The sequence below is a fragment of the Lemur catta genome, chromosome 13 (genome assembly GCF_020740605.2).
Source record: "Lemur catta isolate mLemCat1 chromosome 13, mLemCat1.pri, whole genome shotgun sequence".
Taxonomy (NCBI): Eukaryota; Metazoa; Chordata; class Mammalia; order Primates; family Lemuridae; genus Lemur; species Lemur catta.
In genome coordinates, this window is record NC_059140.1 from 5,394,646 (window position 1) to 5,418,092 (window position 23,447).

Genomic DNA, 23,447 nt, shown 5'->3' on the forward strand with positions numbered 1-23,447 from the left:
AAATCCACTCCTCCTAGTTACATTGAAATATACAATAAGTTATTAACTATAGTCACAATATGGTGCTATGAGACACTGTTCTGCCAGAAAATATTTTTATGAAATACTTTACTCATGTATGGTTATATATATTTGATGTTTTATAAAATATATATATATAATCCCAAAGTTTTTTAATGCAGAAAACTAAAAATTTTCAAAAATTATAACAATCCTGATAATAGCCACAAGAGCTGATAGGAAAATATGGGACCTTCCTAGGACCGGAAGTAAAACAAATAAAGGATCCTTGGAGTCATCAAACTGAGAATGCAGATCAACCTTCAAGTCCTGGTTGATCACGAGGAACTCAAACTTGTGTGTAATTGTCCAATTTGCTCCCTTAAAATAAAGAAAAGTTCTGACTGAATTTACCCCAAATGTAAGATTTCCAGATGGGAGAAGCAATTATAAATTATGAAGCACACAAGAATAAAGGAGAAATTAGACATCATGTAAACCAGCTATGATAAATATGATTAAAATGAAAATACAATGCATAAAATAGAAAATAAAAAGGATTTGGAAAGAGCAGGAAATTACAAACTCAACAAACATATTTGAAAAAGCTAAATAGAAATCAAACAATTGAAAAATAAGTACATTTAATGTAGAATGTTGGGGTTGGACATTAAATTAGGCTGAATAAGGAGAGAATTTGTGAGATGGAATATTGAGCAGAATGAATACCACTAAATAAAATAAAGAGAAACAAAGTAATAAAAATATAATTATGGATATATGAAGAATACAATCAAAAGAAAACATAAATTAAAATACTCACTAGAATATATAAAATGATAAATAATAATACTTAAAAAATGATTTACAAATTTCCAAAATGAAAAATGGGACACGTATCCCCTACATGCAGAAGTGCAGTGTCAAAAAGGTGAAGAAAATGCTCAGCAGGAGGAATAGTCCAACTGCATGACACCAACAAGATAGGAAATTCTTAAAAAGAGAAAGGACGATAACCTCTAAAGGTGACAGCAATGTTAATGAGTGCAAAAACATAGTTATATACAGTGAACAAGATCTAATATTTGATAGCACAGCAGAGTGACTGTAGTTAACAATAAGTTACTGCATACTTTAAAATAACCAAAAGAGTAGAATTGGAATGATACCAAAATGCTTCAGGTGACTGATACCCTAATTATTCTGATTTGACTATTACGCACTGTATGCCTAAATCAGAATATCTCATGTACCCTATAAATATATACAACTATTATGTATCAAATAATTAACAAGAAAGAAGAAAGAAAATCTATATAGCATGTGTAGAGCCATAAAATGGAGAAAGAAACAAATAATACTGAACAAAATTATTGTGAAAACCATAATTGGATAGTTAGCTAAAATATCTTCAATGAATGAGTAAATTACCTTCAAAAGTACAAAAAAATGAGAGATTTTATTGCCAATAGCAGTTTCTGCAGTGTACACCCCAAGACAATAAAAAATGTTCCTTTATATGAAGTGTAGGGAATCAAAATTAAAGATAAGAAAACTGTAGACATACAAGATTAAAACTGAACTAAATAAACTATTAAGTCTTTTGTTGTATCAGTTTCAATAGTATTTAAATATAATAAAAAATATAATACACAATTTAATTAAATCTAATATTAAATTGCATGCTATTTTAACAACTTAAAGCAGAACATATTTTTGAGAAGATTATTTTAATTATTGTCTTGTTAAAAATCTATGCCACTTCTGTTGCATATTTTGCAGTATGTTGATTATCATTTTATTAGAAGTGAGGAGCACCAAAGGACTGACAGAGGCATAGACATTGCACACAAGCCTCTGCACACCCAGGACAACTGGGTCATATGCCCTTAAAAGGCTTGAAGAGGATGAGATGCTCAAGTCCACCCAGTACATGACCACAAAGAAACTCACCAGCAGTAGGATGGTCTGGGTAGCCCTTTTCTCTGGGGAGTCTTTTGAGGAGAGGCTGGCTGTACGAAGGTACTGGGAGTGCTTTTGATGCCTGAACAAGAGCATTACCATGTATGTACTTGAGAGCAGCATAATTCCCACAAAGGAGACGTCTGTAATTATCGGCAGCATGACAGAGAGGCTCCAGACAATGTAGCTTATGGAGGAAAGTGAGCAGTACTTACTAACGGTTAGCACATTTGTCTGGGTCACATTGGAAGAAGCCACAGTGGAGAAGACCAGGTAACTACTCAAAGACAAACTGAGGAACCACTGGGAAAAAAAAAACCATGCAAAATAAGATTTGTGGATTTCTTTTTAAACCTCACTAACCATGAGGTGCTGGGGCAGATGGTGATGGACTGGAGCATGCTCAGGAGGCAGGTGGTGCAGATGGAGAGGCCCCTCATCACCCTGTTCAGGTAGAAGAATGCCTTACACTTGAAGTCACTCCCAAAATTTAGTGACTCAAAGAGGTCTGGAGATGCCAAGAACACTGCGATGAGAAGTAAAATAATGTGAATAAGAGCCAAGAGACAGGTGATGAGGTTGCTGAACTTTAGTCTGTGATCCAGAATGAGCGTGAAGATATGGAAGAAAAGTAGAGAGGTGTTGCCTATTAGTCCAATTCCAGCTTGGAAATAAAAGGCATCTTTTAATGATAACATGATCATCTTGATGGGAAAGAGGAAACATAGTTTTATATTTCTGAAAAAAAGCAATAAATCTCATCATCAATATTATTTATTGAATAGTCAAAATTATAAAAAGCATCATCATTGTAATTTTACCTATGCATCATGATTAAATCTAAGTCATATAATCTCTTAAAAGTATACCTGAACATGTATAGTGTTATATATATAAAACCACTAAAACATCAACAATAATTAATACACCTCGGTAGGGTTCACATTGTCTACACTCCTATTGTACCTGGGACTTGCTTTCTAGAAAGCATTTCCTTATTCTCTGCATTCCTTCACTTAATTTTCACCACCCAGAATAGTGATGTGCATATTAAAATAAATCATGGGTATTTGCACAACTGAACTGAAGTAAATTTTATGCTAATAGGGAAAGAATCACCAAAAAGTTTTGGAAAAACTAATGTTTTGATGATTTGATCTGATAGCATATCACTCTGACACTTTTTCTCCTCCCTCCACTTTCCTCAGTTAAGTACTCATGTAAGTGCATGGGGCCTACCTTGATGATGCTGGATAATCTATCATAAAATCAGTAGCATATTAACCTAGATGCCATCTGCTAACCTTACCTAATATATTTCCAGGGCCTGGAGATTAAGCTGTGGACATTGTTATACTAACTGTATCTTCTCCAAGTGGTCCTCGCTCTCTCCCAGCTGAGTTTTTATACCAGTGAAACTTGTAACTGTCTGTATTTCAGAAGGAACTTAATAGTTTTGCTGTCAATGTGCAAGGAGAAAATTTCTTGACTTTATGACATCCATGAGGTTGTAGCACAATGTTCACAAGATAATTCTTTTCCCTCCCATGCCTTTCAAAATACATAGTTGTCCAATAGTAAATACAGTTCTCCTCATGTCTTAATCACAAGATCTTTATATCAGAATCTTTTGTAAAATTTCACTGAATGATTAAGAAATCATGTTTTCATATTATTAATATTTGCTTGGAGATGCAGGATTATTTTATAAAACCAATACCATACTGGGGTTAGAATAATTGAGATGTACAATGCTGAAAAACATCCCTCACAGTCATTCTATTCCTCTTATGAGATGGAGGTAGGTTTAATATTTCTCAAGATCCCTTAAAACTGCACTGGCCCATAAGTACAAATATGTAAAGCAACACAGTCAGCGTGACAGTGTTCTTGGCTTATACTCAAAAAATCATGGCTCAGGTAGAACATTGCTCTAATACCTCCTGATACATGTGAGTCTATAAAGAAGAAATTATAGTTAATTGAGTAGCTTGTTTTGCTCTTTCTCAAGTAAAGGGACATATTTATCCCAACTGCCAGAACCAAGCCACCCATACCTCCAACCACACAAATCTGCACCACAGCTGAGTTGGAATCTGTTGTCATGTTGCACTCGGGAAAATACCAGGAGAATATTAATTTAAAGGCTCAGTGGTCTCCACATGTTCAGGCTCACCACCCAGTACTAGTTAAATAATATTTTGGCATAACCACTAATACGTATGGGATTATTTCATATCTATATATCTAAATAATTTTGTTATTATTTTACATATATTATAGGCCACAGATTAAAAAGATATAATAAAAATATTAGAAAAAGTAACATAGATGAGAATTTTAGTAATTTCCTCTCTCACCCCAAAGGATATCCAGCTCACTGCCTCTGCTTCATGGCCCTACTCTGTAAATGACTGTCACATACTGAAAAAGAGTAGTGTCTACAAGATCATCATGTGGCGTCCTTCTCTACCGGGAGTTCGGAAGGCATTGGTGCTGGGCCTGGACTGGGGAGCACTGTGGTTTCCATGAATCGGGATTAAAAGATACAGTGCAATACCATCAGTTAAATATGAATTATAAATAAGTAAAGAAATATATCTATAGGTACATATATAAATCTACATATATATTTGAGATAAGTATTATGTATTAACATTGTATGCAAATACCCAACATAGGTATACTAATAAATTATTTATTGTCTTTCTAAATTTTATTTATTTTATTTTATTTTATTTTATTTTTTTTTTGAGACAGAGTCTCACTTTGTTACCCGGGCTAGAGTGAGTGCCGTGGCATCAGCCTAGCTCACAGCAACCTCAAACTCCTGGGCTTAAGCGATCCTACTGCCTCAGCCTCCCGAGTAGCTGGGACTACAGGCATGAGCCACCATGCCCGGCTAATTTTTTTGTATATATATTTTTAGTTGGCCAGATAATTTCTTTCTATTTTTAGTAGAGACGGGGTCTCACTCTTGCTCAGGCTGGTCTCGAACTCCTGACCTCGAGCGATCCACCCGCCTCGGCCTCCCAGAGCTAGGATTACAGGCGTGAGCCACCGCGCCCGGCCTGTCTTTCTAAATTTTAAACTTAACTGTGTCTTGTATTTTTATTGGGTAAATCTGGAGACCTCAACATAAAATAGTCATGAGATCTGAAAACATGATTCAGGCCTGGGTTAATTAGAATTGAAGGAAAATCTATACATATCATATAGTTTAGTCTGAGTATAAAGTAGAATTGAGTCCTATCTGATACCAAAAAATTTATAAATCTTTATGCTCATCTCAGCACACACTCTGAGATGTGGCAACTAGGTTGTCCTTGGGCTAAGGGTTAAGCCCCTGTGCACTCTTTGACAGATAATGAGGATTAAGTCTATCTGCATTTTTCTCAATTTCATGTTAATCTATTCTAATGTTTTAAGCCCCAAAGTTTATACACAATTATGGATAGGTTAGAACAAACACAGCCATTAAGTGGACCAGGAACCAAAGACTGACCATGAAGTCTGAGGGGTTAAATTAGATGTCCAAAAAAGAGAAGGACTGTAATGAAAGAAAGAAGCCATTTACAAATTCAGTTCTACTTTGCATTAGAGAATATGTTATTTTGGAGAAAATAAAGTGTGATAAAGTCTATATCTTCATCTTTAAAATAACAACTAATACTTAGAGTATTTATATTATTTTATACTTAATAGCATTTTAATATAGTTTTTTGCATTCTGTCTAACACATCTTTAAGTATAACCCTGTATCAAATAGCACCCTGTGTTTGTTTTCTTATCATAATAATCAAAAGTGTAATATTCTTTATCAATTTCACCATAGACTATGAATAGCATTGTAACGAGATGGCTGGTCTTTGACAGCATAAAGGGATTATGAGAATTGCAGATGGCCTGGCTGATGGGACAAGGGCTTGTTCATTTGGTGGCAATAGTTGGCAACCTGAGAAACACAGATGGCAATGGTACATAAAGGAGTTACCTTCCCTAGCCAGAAGAGCTCCACGAAAATCCTTTGTAAATGCACAAATGGCAAAAGAATAATCACCAGTTCCAGACACCACAGAAAAATTGAAATGTATCTGCTATTCTTTGGCAATTTAACTTAGAGAAGGGCACAGCTGGAAGCTCACTGACCATAATCTCAAGACATTTTATTTTCAGCTCATCTGAGGGAAAACATGGGCCAGGGAAGTGTCACTGCAGAGGTAGGAGACCAAAAAAGTCACTGGAGAGCCTGGTTTAGAAACCTTAAAATACTATCTGGCAGTGTGTTACTGTGGCCACCAGAGCCAAAAAGAAAACAACATGACGCAACAGTTTTTTCCTAACAGTTTTCAAAGTGTTTTGCCATTACCTCCCTATGCATCACTGTAGCAAGAACGTGCTCAGATAAACTGCATCAAATACTGTATCAGGAAGGAAACTGAAGGCATGTCCTCTGTGCTCAGGAACCCTGATCAGGGTCAGTGAAGACCCTTCCTCTCAGACACTCTCCCTCCTCTCCATGAAATGCAGGGGCTCTTAACAAGAAATATTTTAAGATAAATTTAAAATTCTCTAATGTTCAGGAACACAGTAGTTTTATACTGATCAAGTTTCTTGAGATTTTGTTGTTTTCATAGGCCACAAATTAGACAATTTCTCTCTCATCAGCATTTTGTTCCTTTCTGTTATAAACAGTATCCTCGTTCTAGCCTCTCTGTCTTCCATTTTAATTGCATGTAGATCCTAGAAGATGCTATTCTTTTCTGAATTTAGAAAATCTTACCTTGTGAATTTCAACAACTTAGATGAAATTTACTTGTGAGTATTGTGACTATGTTTTATGTAAGTCTTACATTTTGGAACTTTCAGAGTAAACAGCAGGAATACTAAATTTAACATTTTTTATATAGTAAGGAGATGCTGTCTTTCAAGTTTGCAAATTATTATTTTCTCATGAATAAATGATCTCCCAAGCTTATATACAAAACATTTTTGGTTTTAGTCCATTTAGAAAAGAAGAAAATAAATTTATTTTAAGAAAATATTTTATATCATGCTGAATACTGCCAGTCACCACTATATTAGTTATCATTAATCCTACAGTGATTTAATACATAGCAGAAGGTGATGATTTCAGATAGTTTCATAATGTCATGGAAAGAAAATAGAAGTAATATCAATTATCTTATTAGCAATTACCATAATAGAATAAATCACAATATTCTCTCTGGTCATCTTCTAAAATCAGATTAGTGCAAAATGTTAAATCTTATGTTTTATGACATCATTACTTTTAAACAGTCCTATGTACCAGAAATGTAATAACTGTTCCTGATCTTTAAATAGAAGTGTGGTTAAATCATTTTGAACTGCCTCAAACGCATTATCTCATTAAATATAAAACTTTTTATAAAAGGATAAAAATAATTTTTTAAATAATTTATTGAAATAAATATTGCAATAAAATATAAATTCAAATATAATATCACAAAATTATAAATTCCCTTCTAAAACTCTACACACTTGCTCAGAGAATTAATGAAATTTCTATTCTACCTGGAAACATCTAATAATTAGTTATTCAATGAGATACAACAACAAAATTATGAGAAAGAAGTACATACATCATGGAGAAAATCCTGCCTCATCCCAACACCTATCTGAACCTGGAGCTCTGACTGTTCACAAAGCTGAGAAATAAACATTCACCCAGCTGAGGCTTTGGAGTAAGTACATGTATGTGAGATAGGGCCCCCAAGACAGGGGTATTAGGAAGACATGCTATTGGCTCATGTCCCTCCAGGCCCACAATTATCATATCACCTGTACAACTAGGACATTCCTGGCCTTGGGATCATTGGAAAGGAGAGTCACCAAAGGGAAAACTGAACTTTTTTAATGCCTAGAAAACAATAGGGTAGTAACAGATGGGTTCCAAGCTTTTCCACATGTACACATATTTTCCAATGTCACCTCTTAGCCCACGTGGTTTGTATACTTTCAGTCCTCGTCAACAAAACAGATGTTTCCCAATAACACAAACTTCCAAACAAATAAAATACCATGTCAGACTTCCCAATGTGTCTCTTCTGGTTCAAGTGATTTTTGGTGGCCTCCACAGGGGTTTCCCACTTGTACCTGGTTTTCAGGGTCACAAGTACAATATGCAGAACCTTTGGGGGAATTAGGAAACATCCCTCTTCTATATTTAGCTAGGTAGAAGGGTCTTTCTTATTCTTTCTCTCTGACTGTAGGTTTGTACCTATTAACCAACCTCTCTTTATCACCCCTCCCACAGACAAGCCTTTCTCAGCCTCTAGTAACCATCATTCTACTCTCTACTTCTATAGAAACAACTATTTTATCCCCCACATAGAAGTGAGGACATGCGATATTTGTCATTCTGTGCCTGGCTTATTTCACTTAACATAATGTCCTCCAGTTCCATCCACATTGTTGAAAATGGAAGAATTTTACCTTTTATGGCTGAATAATATTCCATTGTGGGTAAATATATATATGTGTCACTTTTTTTTATTCATTTATTGCTGGACACAGGTTCATTCCATCTTGGGTGAGTAGCGCTGCAATACACATGGGAGTTTTTAAGTTGGCAGATAAAACTGCATGTGTTTGCCATGTACAATATGATGTTTGAAAGTATATATAAATAGTAGTATGGTAAAATCTACATAATTAAAATATGCATTACCTTACACAGTTCATTTTCATGGTGAGAAGACTTAGCATCCAGTCTCAGCATTTTTGGAGAGTGTACTATACTAACTATAGTAACTATGGTGTATAGTATATCCCTTGAACTTACTCTTCCTATTTAACTTAACTTTTATATCCTTTGTATGGTATTCTTTTTAAGCCAGTACCATCTGATTTTAAGATATTACATTTATTCCTCCAAACCTAAGTACCTTAGCATAGGGCACTGGCTTTCAGACATTTTGGGTCCAGCCTGGTGAATTGCTTATGTGTCACTCCTGACTTTCTGGTAAACAGTCTCCATTTGGTCTGAGTCAGAACCAGGTGCCCCTGGATGGGCCTGAATCACAGAGTATGTATTTCTCTATCAAATAGGGAAGTCGGGCCGGGCGCGGTGGCTCACGCCTGTAATCCTAGCACTCTGGGAGGCCGAGGCGGGTGGATCGCTCGAGGTCAGGAGTTCGAGACCAGCCTGAGCGAGACCCCGTCTCTACTAAAAACTAGAAATAAATTATCTGGACAACTAAAAGTATATATAGAAAAAAATTAGCCGGGCATGGTGGCACATGCCTGTAGTCCCAGTTACTCGGGAGGCTGAGGCAGTAGGATCGCTTAAGCCCAGGAGTTTGAGGTTGCTGTGAGCTAGGCTGATGCCACGGCACTCACTCTAGCCCGGGCAACAAAGTGAGACCCTGTCTCAAAAAAAAAAAAAAGAGGGAAGTCATCCCTGAACCAGACCAGCTGGGCTGTGCAGAGAACCTCTCTCCAGTGGTGGTGCTGCTTCTCACCTCCCCACACCTGCTGATGCCTGCTCCCCAGGAGGGAGAATCAGGCAGCTTCTCTCAGTTAGCACTGAAATGTGTGTGGAGAAAAGACAGAGCATGTAAAGGAAGTTTCATTAATAGGACGTGAAACCTACTTACTGTTTTTAGGCCAACAATTGACATTATATATACATATGCATGCATCCATGTGATATTGTGGTTTTGATTTGCATTTCTCTAATAAAGAACAATGCTAATCATCTAATCTTTTGCTTATTGGCTATAACTTTAATGGGGGTATGCTCATCTTGGTTGCATAATTTCCTTTTGTACAGTTTGAGTCAAAGCTGCAAGTGTGCCCTTCACTCAGTTAGTGTGCATTGTACCCATTAGGTGTAAATTTACTTATCCCCATCTCCCCCTCCCACCTACTTGATTTCCCTTGTGTTTTACTTCCATATGTCACATAAGTGTGGATTGATTTGGTCTAGGTTAGTACTGAGTACATGTGGTATTCGTTTTTCCATTCCTGTGAGACTTTACTCAGAAGAATGGTCTGCAGCACCATCCAGTTTGTTACAAAAGATACAAAATCACCATTTTTTATGGCTGAGTAGTGTTCCATGGTACACATATACCACATTTTATTAATCCACTCATGTATTGATGGGCATTTGGGTTGTTTCCAACCCAAATTGTGATTTGTGCTGCAATAATCATGCAAGTACAGATGCCTTTTTTATAAAATGTCCTTTGGGAAAATTCCTAGTAGTGGGATTGATGGATCAAATAGTATGTAGATTTTTAGTTCTTTGAGGTATCTCCATACTACTTTCTATAGAAGTTGTATTGGTTTGCAATCCCAGCAACAGTGTAGCACCGTTCCTTTCTCTCCACATCCTCACCAGCATCTGTTGTTTGGGACTTTTGATAAAAGCCATTCTCACTGGATTTAGGTGATCTCACCTTATGGTTTTGATGTGCATTCCCTGATTATGAGAGTATTGAGCATTATTTTATGTGTTAGTTGTCCCTTAGTCTATCTTCTTTTGAAAAGTTTCTGTTCATCTCTTTTGCCCAATTTTAATGGGCTTGCTTGATTTTTTCTTGCTGATTTGCTTGACTTCCTTGTAAATTCAGGTTTTTAGTTCTTCATTGGGTGTATACCATGCAAATATTTTCTCCCATTCTGTGAGCTGTCTATTTGCTATCACTGTGTCCTTGGCTGTACAAATGCTTTTTAATTTGATGAGGTCCCATTTACTTATTTTTGTTGTTGCTGTGGTTGCTTTTGGGGTCATCCTCATAAATTCTTTGAATAGATCAATGTCTATAAGAGGTCTTCTCAACATTATCTTCTAGAATTGTCATAGTTTCATGCTTAGGTTTAATTCTGTTATCCATCATGAATTACACATGATCTTTGGATGATTTTACATTGGTGGGTGTCTATTGTGCTGATCAATGTACAATGCAATTCTAAGTATTTCCTGCAGGCAGGTCTCATCTTTGTAGATTCCCTCAGCGAATCCTTCTCTGGGAAAGTCTCTCTTTCTCCCTCATATAAGAAACTTAGTTTTGCAGGAGATAAATTTTCAGGCTGGCCATTACTCTGTTTTAGAAGACAGAGGTTGGGTCCCCAGTCCCTTCTGGCTTGTAAGGTTTCAGTCGAAAAGTCTGCAGTTAGTCTGATAGATTTTCCATTGTACATTATCTGTTGTTTTCACTGTACTGATTGTAGGAGTGTCTCTTTCATGTTTACTTTGGCCAGCTTATTGAGTATCTGTCATGGAGATTGCCTCTTCATGGTGCATCTCCCAGGAGTCCTATGTGTTTCTTGTACCTAGATATTTAGGTTTCTAGCTAAGCCAGGGAAATTTTCCTCAATGATTTCCTCAAATAACTTACACAACTCTTGTGTAATTTCTGCTTCACCCTCAGGGATGTGTATGATTCCTATGTTTGGCCTTTTTACCTAATCCCACATTTCTTGTAGGGTTTGTTCACTCCTTTTATGTCTCTGTTCTTTCTCTTTTACTGATTTGGTTAGCTCATAGGTGTTTTATTCAAGCTCTGAGATTCTTTCTTCTGCCTGATCTAGACTATACTTTAAGCTTTTCTCTATGTTTTGTAATTCCTTGAATGAATTTTTCATTTCCAGAATTTATGTTTGGTTTTTCTTTCATTCTTTGATTTCTTAGAGATTTTTTCACTCATTTCCTGCATTGCTTTTGTGGCTTCTTTGTGTTGAGTTTCTATTTTCTCTTGTATTTAATTGAATTTTCTTACAATCCATATTTGAAATTCTTCACCTGTCATTAGAACCACTGTTTTTAGGTTGGTATCTATTGGTGGGGAGTCATTGATTTCTTTAAGGGATGTCCTTTAGCTCTGTTTTATGTTCTTGATTCCTTCTCATCTGACCTCTTAATTGACAGCTCAGGTGATAGGGCTGGCTTATGGCCCTGTCTCCAAGTTCTCAAAGATTGATCCCTGACCATGCCTGAGAGAGGAATTCTGGTCCTGAGTTGCCTTTGGGGTGTTTTAGCAGGTTTAAGGAACATCTTGTGTTGTCTTTGACCTGTTGTATTCACCTCTTCCCAAGAGTGCAGTGACTTTTGTCTTCCAGCTTAATCTCTGAGCTGGTGGATTGTATTTGTGGATACAAATCTGCAATTCCCTAATTGCTTGAGTTGGAAGGCACTCTGCTTATCTATGGGGCTGCTCCCACTGTCATTGATTGTAGTTTGCATGGAGGAGTCAGCTGCCAAGGCAATCTTTGTGCCTGTGGTAGGCTGTGGTCCCCCAGGTGGAGTACACAAGTATCCCAAGCTTTAGGAGGGGCCCTGTAGCTCCCATCGGGTTGCTTGGTTCTTACTCCCTCTGAGATGGGGTGGGAGCAAGATAGGTCATGACTGGAATGCAAGAGCCTGGGTCATGGGCTTTTCTGAGTCTCAGCAGGGCTCAGATGCTGCTTGTCTAGCCACTAGGGTCAGCCACTGATTTGGAATTCAGGGCTATCTTTCCAAGTCTGAAGAGCTGCTCCTGATTTGAGGGGACTAATCATGTGGTTGCTATGGCCTGAGCTAGGTTTTTTCCACCCTTGTCTGCTAGCCCAGTTTCTGTGGGGTGGGGTATGTCCCTCCCTATTTTCTCCCTGGAACTCAATAGTTCTAAGTGGAAATCTTTTTAGTTTTTCCCTATTCAGTATGATGTTGGCTGTCGGTTTGTTGTATATGACTTTCATCCTTTTGAGGTATGTCCCATCAATGCCTATTTTATTAAGCATTCTTATCATAAAAGGGTGCTGAACTTCGTCAAATGCTTTTTCTGTGTCTATTGAGAAGATTATATGTCTTTGTTTCTACCTCTGTTTTTGTGGTGAATTACATTCATAGATATCTGTATGTTGAACCATCCCAGCATCTCTGGGATAAATCACACTTGCTTGTGATGGATTATTGTTTGATGTAGAGCTGAATTCGATTTGCTAGGATTTTATTGAGAATTTTTGTGTTTATATTTATAAGGAATATTGGCCTGTACTTTTCTGTTTTTGTTGAGTTTTTTTCCTGGTTTGGTAATCAGGGTGATGTTGGCTTCGTAAAACATGTTGGAGAGGATTCCTTGGTTCTTGATGTTGTGAAATAATTTCTGTTTGATGGGTACCAGTTCTTCTTTGTAGGTCTGGTAGAATTTGTGTGTTGAACCATCTGGTCTGGGACTTTCTTTTAAGGAAGGATTTTTTTTTTTTTTCCTTGAGACAGAGTCTCCCTTTGTCGCCCAGGCTAGAATGAGTGCCGTGGTGTCAGCCTCGCTCACAGCAACCTCAGACTCCTCGGCTTAAGCAATCCTACTGCCTCAGCCTCCCAAGTAGCTCGGACTACAGGCATGTGCCACCATGCCCGCCTAAGTTTTTCTATATAGATTTTTAGTTGGCCAGATAATTTCTTTCTATTATTAGTAGAGACGGGGTCTCGCTCTTGCTGAGGCTGGTCTCAAACTCCTGACCTCGAGTAATCCACCCGCCTCGGCCTCCCAGAGTGCTGGGATTACAGGCGTGAGCCACTGCGCCCGGCCTAAGGAAGGATTTTTATTGCTCCTTCAATTTTGGTACTTGATATTGGTCTCTTCAGGAGTTCTATTACTTCCTGATTGAGCCTAGGGAAGCTGTGTGGTTGTAGGAATTTGTCTGTTTTCTCCACATTTTCAACCATATGTGCATAGAGATTTTTATAGCATTCAGAGATGGTATTTTGTATTTCTGTGTTATCAGTTGTAATTGCTCCTTTTTCATTTCTGACTGAGCTTAGTAGAGTCCTTTCTTTTCTGCTTCTTGTTAGTCCATAAAAGGTTTGTCTATTTTGTTTATTTTTTCAAAGATACAGCCTTTTGTTTTATTAATCTTTCATATAGTTCTTTTATTATTGATTTCATTTAGTTCTGCTCTTATCTTGGTGATTTTTTTCTTGCTGCCGTGTTTGGGATTGTTTTTCTCTTCTTTTTCCCAGTTCTTTGAGTTGATTGATTAGACCATTGATTTGTGATCTTTCTATCTTTTTGATGAAGGCATTTAAGGCTATGAATTTTCCTGTTTTGGACTGCTTTAGCTGTGTCCCACAGATTTTGATAATTTGTGCCCATTTGTCATGTAGTTCAAACAATCTTTTGATTTCCACCTTAATTTCCTCCTTGACCCAGTAATCATTCAGCAGTAGGTTGTTTATTTTCATGACTTTGTGTAGAGATGAGCATTTCTGTTGGAGTTGATTTCTAATTTTATTCCACTGTGGTCTGAGAAGATGCATGATATGATTTCTATTTTTTTTTTAATTTGTTGAGACATGTTTTGTGGCTTAGGATGTGATAAATCTTAGAGAATGTCCTGGGAGCTGCTGAGAAGAACGTATATTCAGTGGTTTTTGGGTTGAAAGTTCTGTAAATGTCTGTTAGGCCCATTTGTTCTAGAGTTCTATTTAAATCCATTGTTTCTTTGTTTATTTTCTGTTTGGAAGATCTGTACAGTTCTGTCAGTGTGGTGTTGAAGTCCCCAGCTATTACAATGTCATTGTTTTATCATTTTGTTTTAATCAAATAAGATTTGCTTTATGAATCTGGGTGTACCAGTGTTTAGTAGAATTATTATCTCTTCTTTTTGAATTTTTGCCTTTATCTTTATTTAATGACCATGTTTGACTTTCATTACTTTTGTTGATTTGAAGACTAAGTTAACTGATATGAGAACTGCTACTCCAGCTTTCTCTTTGTTTCCATTTGTGTGGAATTTTTTTTTTTATTCCTTCACCTTGAGTCTGAATGGCTCTTTGTGGGTTCCATGTGTTTCCTGAAAACAGCAGATATTTGATTTGTGTATATATTTATCCATTCAGCCACCCATGTCTCTTCAGTGGGCAGGTCAAGCTAGTCACATTTATTGAAAAAATTGATAAGTAGGGTGCTTTTTGTTCATCCTATTGAGTAGATCTTTTTTACTTTGTTTTATGTCTTGAGCCATTGTGGTATGTGGTCTTTGACCTTTAGCTTTTGGATGATTTTACACTGGTAAGTGTCTATTTGCTGATTCCTGTTCAACACAGTTCTGAGTACTTCTTGCAGGGCAGGGTTCAATAATCTATTTGAGGGAATAATTGAGGAAGGTTTCCCTGGCCTTGCTAGGAATCTAGATATTCAGGCACAAGAAGCTCAACGGACTCGGAGGATATTCATCACAAAATGGAAAACACCACAGCACACAGTTATCAGACTGGCCAAAATAAACATGAAAGAGGTCCTCTTACCTCCTGTAAGATGTAAGCAACAGGTAACCTACACTGGAAAACCCATCAGACTAACTACATATTTCTCAACTGAGACCTTACAAGCTAGAAGGGACTGGGGCCCCATTCTCAGTCTTGTCAAACAGAATAATGCCCAGCCTAGAATTTAGTACCCTGCAAAATCCCTTCATATATGAAGGGAAAATAAAGTATTTATCAGACAAGCAAACACTAAGGGAACTTGTAAAGACTCATATATTTAAAAATTGTGTACTAGAAACTACAAATAATACTTACAGAGACTCTGGATCTTGTCTCATTCCTTTTAAGAGTATTGTTATTTTTTGGAGAGGAAGTTAATTTGGCTAGATTGAATGTCCAATACTTATCTCTCTTATGGTGAGAATAGCTGAAATACTTATTCAGTTCTTATACACATATATGTGAAATGCACATATATCTGTGTGTGTTTCTATATGTTAATAGTGATATGTAATATTTTATCCAGGATTTATAATTTTTCTCTGAGTGTGTTAGTTCAAAAGCTATCTACCATTACTAAAATGCAGACCCTCAGGGTTTGTTTTGATTTATTTTGTTTCTGGATTTTTATATAACTGAAGTTATATACTATGTACATTTTAACATCTACTTTCTTTTACGCAACATTATATTTATGATATTCATCCATGCTTTTGAAGACAATTGCAGTTTGTTCATTTAAAAAAGTACTTTATGCATTGTGGTAAAATATACATGACATTGACCATTTTGACCATTTTAACCGTTTTTAAGTGTGCCATTCAGAGGAATTCAGAACACTCACATTGTTTTGTAACTGTCATATATATCCATGGAGAAGATTTTAAATCTTGCAACATTGAAACTCTGTACCCATTAATGAATAGCTTCTAATTACCTATTCTAAGAACTGATGTTCTACTATATTTTTATGTCTAATATATGTTTCTATGAATTTAACTATTCTAAGTCCTCATCTGAGTGGAATCATACAGTATTTGACCTTTTGTGACTGGCTTATTTCACTTAGCACACTTAAGATTCCTCTATATTGTAGCATATGGCAGAACTATTTTACTTTTGATTAATTAAAAAGATTCCACTGTATGTATAAGTCATATTTTGTTTATTTATTTATTCACTGATGTTGCCAATACAAACAACACTTGGGTTGCTTTCCCTTTTTAGCTATTGTGAATAATGCTGCTATATGGCAGGTGTACTTACATCTCTTGATGTCTCTGCTTTTATGTCTTTTGCTTATATATCCAGAAGTTAAATTACTATATCATATAGTAATCCTATGTATAATTTTTGAGGAATCACCATACTGTTTTCTATAGCAGTTGTAGCATTATACATTTCCACTGACAGTGTACAAGTGTTCTAATTAATCTACATCCTTGCCAACAGTTGTTATTTTGTGTGTGTGTGTTTAATAGTAACGATTCTAATGTATGTGAAGTAATAACTCACTGTAGTTTTGATTTGCATTTCACGAATGAGTAGTTATGTTGAACATATTTTTAAGTGGTTATTGGACATTTTGTATGTTCTTTAGAGAAATGTCTGTTCAAGTCCTTTGCCAATTTTTGAATGAGGTAGTTTTTGTTCTTGTTCTTGTTGCTGTTATTGAATTGTAAGAGCTCTTTATATAGTCAGGATATTAATTCATTACCAGATATGGGATTTGCAAACATTTTCTCCCACTGCAAAACTTTCTTTATTTTCATAAAGTTCAATTGTCTATTTTTTCTTTTGTTGCATGTTCTTTGGGTGTCCTAGCAGGAAATCATTGTCAAATGCACTGTCATGTCACTTTTCCCTATATTTTAGTCTAGGAATTTTGTAATTTTAGCACTTAAACCTAGATTTTTGGATTCATTTAGAGTTAGTTTTTGTTTATGGTATAATATAAGGGTCCATCTTCATTCTTTTGCATTTAGATATCCAATTTCTCAGCGCCTATTGTTCTAAGGACTGTCCTATCCCCATTGAATGGTCTTTCCATCCCATCAGAAATTATTTGACCATAAATATGAGGATTTAATTATGAGCTCTCCATTCTATTCCATTAGTCTGAATGTGTGTCTTCATGCCAGCACCACACTATTTTTGGAAACTTTTACTAAGTTTTGAAATCAGTGGGTGTAAGTTAAGTAAGTTTGGTCTTCATTTTTAAGATTAGTTTCACTGGAGATTCCATATAAACTTTAAGATGGCTTTCATTTATTTCTGCAAAAACAATCTTTGAGAATTTTGCCTTCTTGGTTATTCCACAGCTCACTGTACTTCACACCTCTGGACTCAAGCAATCCTCCCACCTCAGCTACCCAGTATATGGCACTACAGGCATGAGCCACCACACCGGGCTACTTTTTAAATTTTTTGTAGAGATGGAGTCTGCTATGTATTCCAAGCTGGGTTGGAACTCCTGCACTCAACCAATCTTTCCACCTTAGCCTGTCAAAATGCTGGGATTACAGGCATGAGCCACCATGCCCAAACCCCTTCATTTTGTTAACATGCAATGATCAATGTTCATGAGTTAAAACATCCTTGCCCCTCAAGAATAAATCTCATTTGTTCATGCTGTAAAATCCTTTTATTTTGCTGCTGAATTTGGTTTGCTAGAATTTTGCTCAGGAGTTTTACATCAGTGTTCATAAGAAATATTCGTCTACAATTTTCTGTAGTGTCTTTTTCTGTCTTTGGTAATGCTGGCATCATGGAATGAGTTTGGAACTGAGCTCTCTTCAATTTTTGTAAGAGTGTGAAAAGAATTCCTGCTCTTCTTTAAATATTTGAGAGAATTCATACGTGCAGCTCTCTGGTAAAGGGCTTTTCTTTTTTGGGAGGTTTTCAGCTACTGCATCAATATCCTTACTCTTTATGGATCTATTCAGATTTTCTTTGTGGTCAAGTCTCGGTAAATTTTCTATACCTAGGTATTTGTTCATTTTGTCTAGGTTGTCCTATCTGTTATACAGTTATTCATAGCACGCTTTTTAAAACATCTTACTTCTGTAGAATCAGCAGTAATGTCACATTTTCATTTCTCATTATAGTGTTTTGAGTATTCTGGCATTTTTTTCTTACTGTAACTAAAGGTTTGTCAATTTTGTTAACCTTTTTGCAGAACTCAGAACCAACTTTTGGTCTAGTTGGTTTTCTCTTGTTTTTCAAATCTCTATTTTATTTATCTCTTCTTTAACTTTTATTATTTTATTCTTTCTGCTTGCTTTGCATCTAGTTTATTCTTCTTATCTAATTCATTAGTTTGTAAAGTTAGGTTATTGATGTGATATCTTTCATTTTTAATGTATTTATAGCTATTAATTTTTCATCTTAGTATTGCTTTTGCTACATCCCATAACTTTTTGTATGATTTTTTCATTTTCCTTTTTCTCTAAGTATTTTCTTATCTTCCTCATGATTTCTTCTTTTACTTATTGGTTGTTTAAGAGTGTGTTGTTTATTTTTTACAAGTTTGTGAACTTTCTAGTTTTCCTTCTGTTATTTATTTACTTTTTGACTTAACATATAGTGTATCCAGGAAAATATCCCAGGTACACTTAAGACTAGTGCATATTCTCTTCTTGTTGGGTATAGTAACCTGTATATATCTCTTAGATCTAATTAGTTTAATGATTTATTCAAGTCCTCTACTTCCTAAATTATCTCTGTCTGAATACACTATTTATTACTGAGAGTGGTGTATCAATATTTTCAAATATTATTTTAGAACTGTCTATTTCTCTCTTCAATTCTGTCAATTTGTTCTTCATATATTTTAACGGTCTGTTATTAGGTATATAAATGTTTATAATATTTAAATCTTGCTAAATGAAACTTTCATGAATATATAATGCCATTCTTTTCTCTTGTAACATTTTTAAATTTAAAGTCTATCTTCTTTGATATTAGTATAGCCACCCCAGCTCTCTTTTTTGCTTACTGTTTGCATGACATAGCTGTTTTCCTCTTTTTACTTCCAATCTATTTATGGCTTTGTAAAAATATGATAGCTGGATCATGTTTTTTAATCTATTCTACTAACCTCTGTGTTTTGATTGGTTAGTGTAGTGCATTTACTTTTAGAAGTGTCTCAGGTGATTCCAAGGTGAGGCCAAGGTCAAGCTTGAGTACTCCCAGAACCATTTATGAGAGTTTGGGTTCGCCCTTAAAGGGTGGTCATAGGGCTTGCTCTGCTTCGGTTTGGTATGGGCAGGTCAATGTGGCCCATATTCTCATTGCCATAGCGGAAATTGCTGGCATCAATACCAAGGGATGGCACCTAAGGGCAGGAAAGGAGAAACTCACACTTTGGTGTCAGTGAAGGAGCTCATTATTCATGAATAATCTCTTGTGACATAGGACAGGGGAGTGTAGGCCTTTTGTGCACTTCAAGGTTCTTCAGCCTATGGGTATGTGGTAGCAGATGAAGGGGTTGTGCTGAGGCCCTAGGGGTATATTCTCAAAGTGGAGACGCTATTTGTGGAGGTGATCTTCCCTTAAAAAAAAAACAGAGGAGGGGGAGGAAGAGGAAGAAATGCTAGTTTTCACATAAGTGTGTCCCAGGTCAGGGGCTGTTTCTACTTTTCCTCCTGGAATGTCATGTAATGGGCAGTAAACTTACTGACCTCTGCCCAGAGAGATGCAGAGAGATATTATTTCCATTATGCTGAGCAGTAAGCAAGACTGCCTTTTGCCCCAGAGGAAGACACTATTTCTATCATCGAGGCCATTGGCTACACAAACATCCCTATAAAATTATACTAGGTTTTACAGGTTTTCAAAAACAAGCTTGAGTAAGACTCCATCAGCATGAATCCATGTCAAATATTATGAGATAGTAACTGCAGAAATATTCAGTGAAACTTTACAAAATATTATGGTATTGAAGATATTCTGAAAAAATACTTTGGGATAATTATCTTTATTATTGAAGACCTAAGTATTTTTCAAGGCCTGGGCATGTATCCTTGTAGTAAGCAAAGTCTCAAGAAAATGATCAATGTGATTATTTTATGCAACCTCATAACTAAAATGATTAATAACAGTGCTTCTCCTCTTGATAATCAAGAGGTGGGCATTAGCAATTCTGTCTTGAGATGTACAGAGTTCATATAAGGGATTTCTAGAGTGGAAACTAAACTGAGAAAGAGCCAGGACAATTTTCAAGTGACACAGTTAATAGGGTTAGGGGGCAGAATATGGCCCACCAAAGGTGTCCATGTTCTAATTCCCAGATAATAAGAATATATTAGATTTCATGATAAAGAAATACAAGGTTGCAGAGGCCCTTTCTGGAGAGCAGCCGGGGTTGAGCTGCCACACGCTGGGGCTCGGGCCTTGGTGGCTAGTAGTTCCCCTGCACTGCAGTTCACAGCAAATCTGAATGTTTTAATTAAAGCATGGACAACAGAAAACAACACAAAACTTCAGCTAGTGCTTTAATTTCATCTGAAACTATACAGAAGTGTGTCTTATAAGCAGTATATGGAAGAATTTTAAGCCAATCTGGGAGTCTCTGTTTTTTAGTTGGCATTATTTTTGACAGTTACATACTGATGAATGTTCAATAGGGAAATTGAAGGTTTTTTATTCAGAAGAAACAAATCAAGGAGACCCTGACGCTCATGTGCTTCTGAGCTGTCATGGATGGCCCTGGCTCTCTTGCCTGTCCTTCCAAGTAGGATGTCCCTGAAACCCCTCAAATGGAGTCTCCAGCTGCTGTCACTCCTGAGTTTCCTTGTGATGTGGTACCTCAGCCTTCCCCACTACAATGTGACAGAACACATAAACTGTATGTACTTCTATGAATATGAGCCCATTTACAGACAAAACTTCTGTTTCTCACTTTGAGAGCATTCAAACTGCTCTCATCGGAACCTATTTCTGGTCATCCTGGTGGCCTCCCACCCCTCAGATGTGAAAGGCATACAGGCCATTAGAGTTATGCAGGGTGAAGAAAGGTCTTGGTGGGGCTAGGAGGTTTTCACATTTTTCTCACTGGGCCAGCAGGCTTGAAAGGGAAGGCAAAATGTTAGCATTGTCTTTAGAGGAAGAACATCTTCTTCACAGTGTGACATTATCTGACAAGATTTTTTAGACATATAAAATAACCTGACCTTGAAAACCATTATGGCATTCAGGTGGGTAACTTTGTTTTGCCCCAATACCAAGTATATCATGAAGACAGACACCGATGTTTTCGTCAATACTGGCAATTTAGTGAAGTTATCTTTTAAACCTAAAATACTCAGAGAAGTTTTTCACAAGTTATCCTCTAATCCATAATTATTCCTATAGAGGATTTTACAAAAAAAAAAAAAAAAACAAGCCCATATTTGATACCAGGAGTTTCCTTTCAAGGTGTTCCCTCCCTATTGCAGTGGCTTGGGTTACATAATGTCCAGAGATCTGGTGCCAAGGATCTATGAAATGATGGGTCACGTAAAACCCATCACGTTTGAAGATGTCTATGTCATGATCTGTTTGAATCTATTGAAAGTGAACATTCATGTTACAGAAGACACGAACCTTTTCTTCTTATATAGAACCCATTTGGATGTCTGTCAACTCAGATGTGTGATTGCAGCCCATGGCTTTTCTTCCAAGGAGACCTTCACTTTTTGGCAGGTTATGCTAAGGAACACCACATGCCATTATTAACATCACAAGCTACCAAAAAGGAGAGGATACTTTGTGGGAAGTGTTAAAGTTGTTACTATGGAAAATTCACGGGAAGGTAGCCTTACTGGCATATGCTGAGCTGAAACTCATGAAGAACCTTGGAGACTGGAGACTGGAGGGGTAAGCTTTACTTGTGCTCTTTTTTGACAAAACTCAAGTCAGGCCCTTTAAAGATGATATTTAGAAGAATTAAATATCTCATAAAGAAATTGGAGGTTTTTGCTAATGAAATTAGTAGAACCAAACAATTTGAACATGTTAGCCTATAGGCTAGAATTTCTTAAAAGGATTTCTCTGAATTATAAGCTTATTAGTTCATAACAGTAAAGCAATGTGGAGTTTTATTTATTGAACAATCTAGTCACTTAAAGGTTTAGAATATATCTTATATGGATTACCAATTTAAAAACATAGTTCTATGTAAAAAACTTCACTGAAGTTATACTGAACAAAATTTCATCTGTTTTTGGTCATTCAGAAGGTATTTCAAGATGTTGCAATATTTCAGAGTTATCGATTATTACTTAATATTACTTTGAACTTTCTGGTGTTTAAATGTTTTGATGGTTTCAATACTGTGTAAATAGAATAGTGAATCACTCTTTACATTGAAACATTTTTCCAATTACTTCACTGATCAGTTTGTTATTAATAGCCCTATTCATGTAAAGGCATAGGTTGTTATTGCATTACCAGTAATCTCTTGGACTTTGTTAAATATTTTACAGTGGCAATACAGAGAATTAAAGCAAGAAAATCTGAATTATTGGGCCCCCTCTAAACATCCAACTCCTCTCACGTTCCTTTTGGGATTACAGCAGCCTCCGGGCGACCAGACCCGAGACCTCAGAGGATTCCCGGAGAAAGGTGGAGCCAGTTTGGACTTCGGGAGGGCGCGCGCATTAGTGTAGTTCCCGAGGGTTTGGCGGTCTCCACGGTTACCTGGGTCGCGCGTGACGTCACAGTGGAAGGCTGAGAGGGCGTGGCTGGGGGGGACTTACTCACCTGGAATCCGGGGTGACTGGTAAGAGGAGTGGACACACGTAGCCGGGTGGAAGGGGAAAGACCGCGGAAGTCTAGGAGCTGCTGCTGTCTGCCAAAAGAAACGGCCGCAGGAGCCACCCCCAATCGCCTGCGTACTGCGAGGAGTAACCGCCCTTTTGCAGGAAAAGTGGGGACAACCCTGGCCTCTTGAAATTTAGTCACACGGTAGTATTTCCTGTTTGCCTGGGATGCAGGGAAGCCAACACTAACCCCCTGCCCTCCTTCTAGAATGAGAGAAAAACAGCAAAGTAGGCAGTTATAAGACTGTGGAACGTGCCTCAATGTGAGAAACACAAGGTACTGTGGGAGTCTTCAACATGGGCTCTGAAGCCCCTGCTCTGCTCTGTGGTCTCTACTGGATTTCCTCTGACTCCCTTTCCTCCACCAACAAAATTCTTGCTCCCATCTTCCCCTCCCGCAACGTGCACACCAAGGACCTACTCATCCATCAGGAGCCCTGTTC

At 36.9% G+C, this 23,447-nt stretch overlaps 1 protein-coding gene and 1 pseudogene across 1 annotated transcript; one reads left to right on the plus strand and one right to left on the minus strand.

Moving 5' to 3' along the window:
• Window positions 1-1,734: 1,734 nt before the first annotated feature.
• On the minus strand, window positions 1,735-2,660 carry LOC123649446 (putative vomeronasal receptor-like protein 4). The gene is given in 2 exon segments (XM_045567584.1): window positions 1,735-2,268; window positions 2,271-2,660. Coding segments are annotated over 2 exon segments (924 nt in total).
• Window positions 2,661-20,893: 18,233 nt separating this feature from the next.
• Window positions 20,894-21,919, plus strand: LOC123648961 (annotated as a pseudogene).
• The last annotated feature ends 1,528 nt before the right edge of the window (window positions 21,920-23,447 follow it).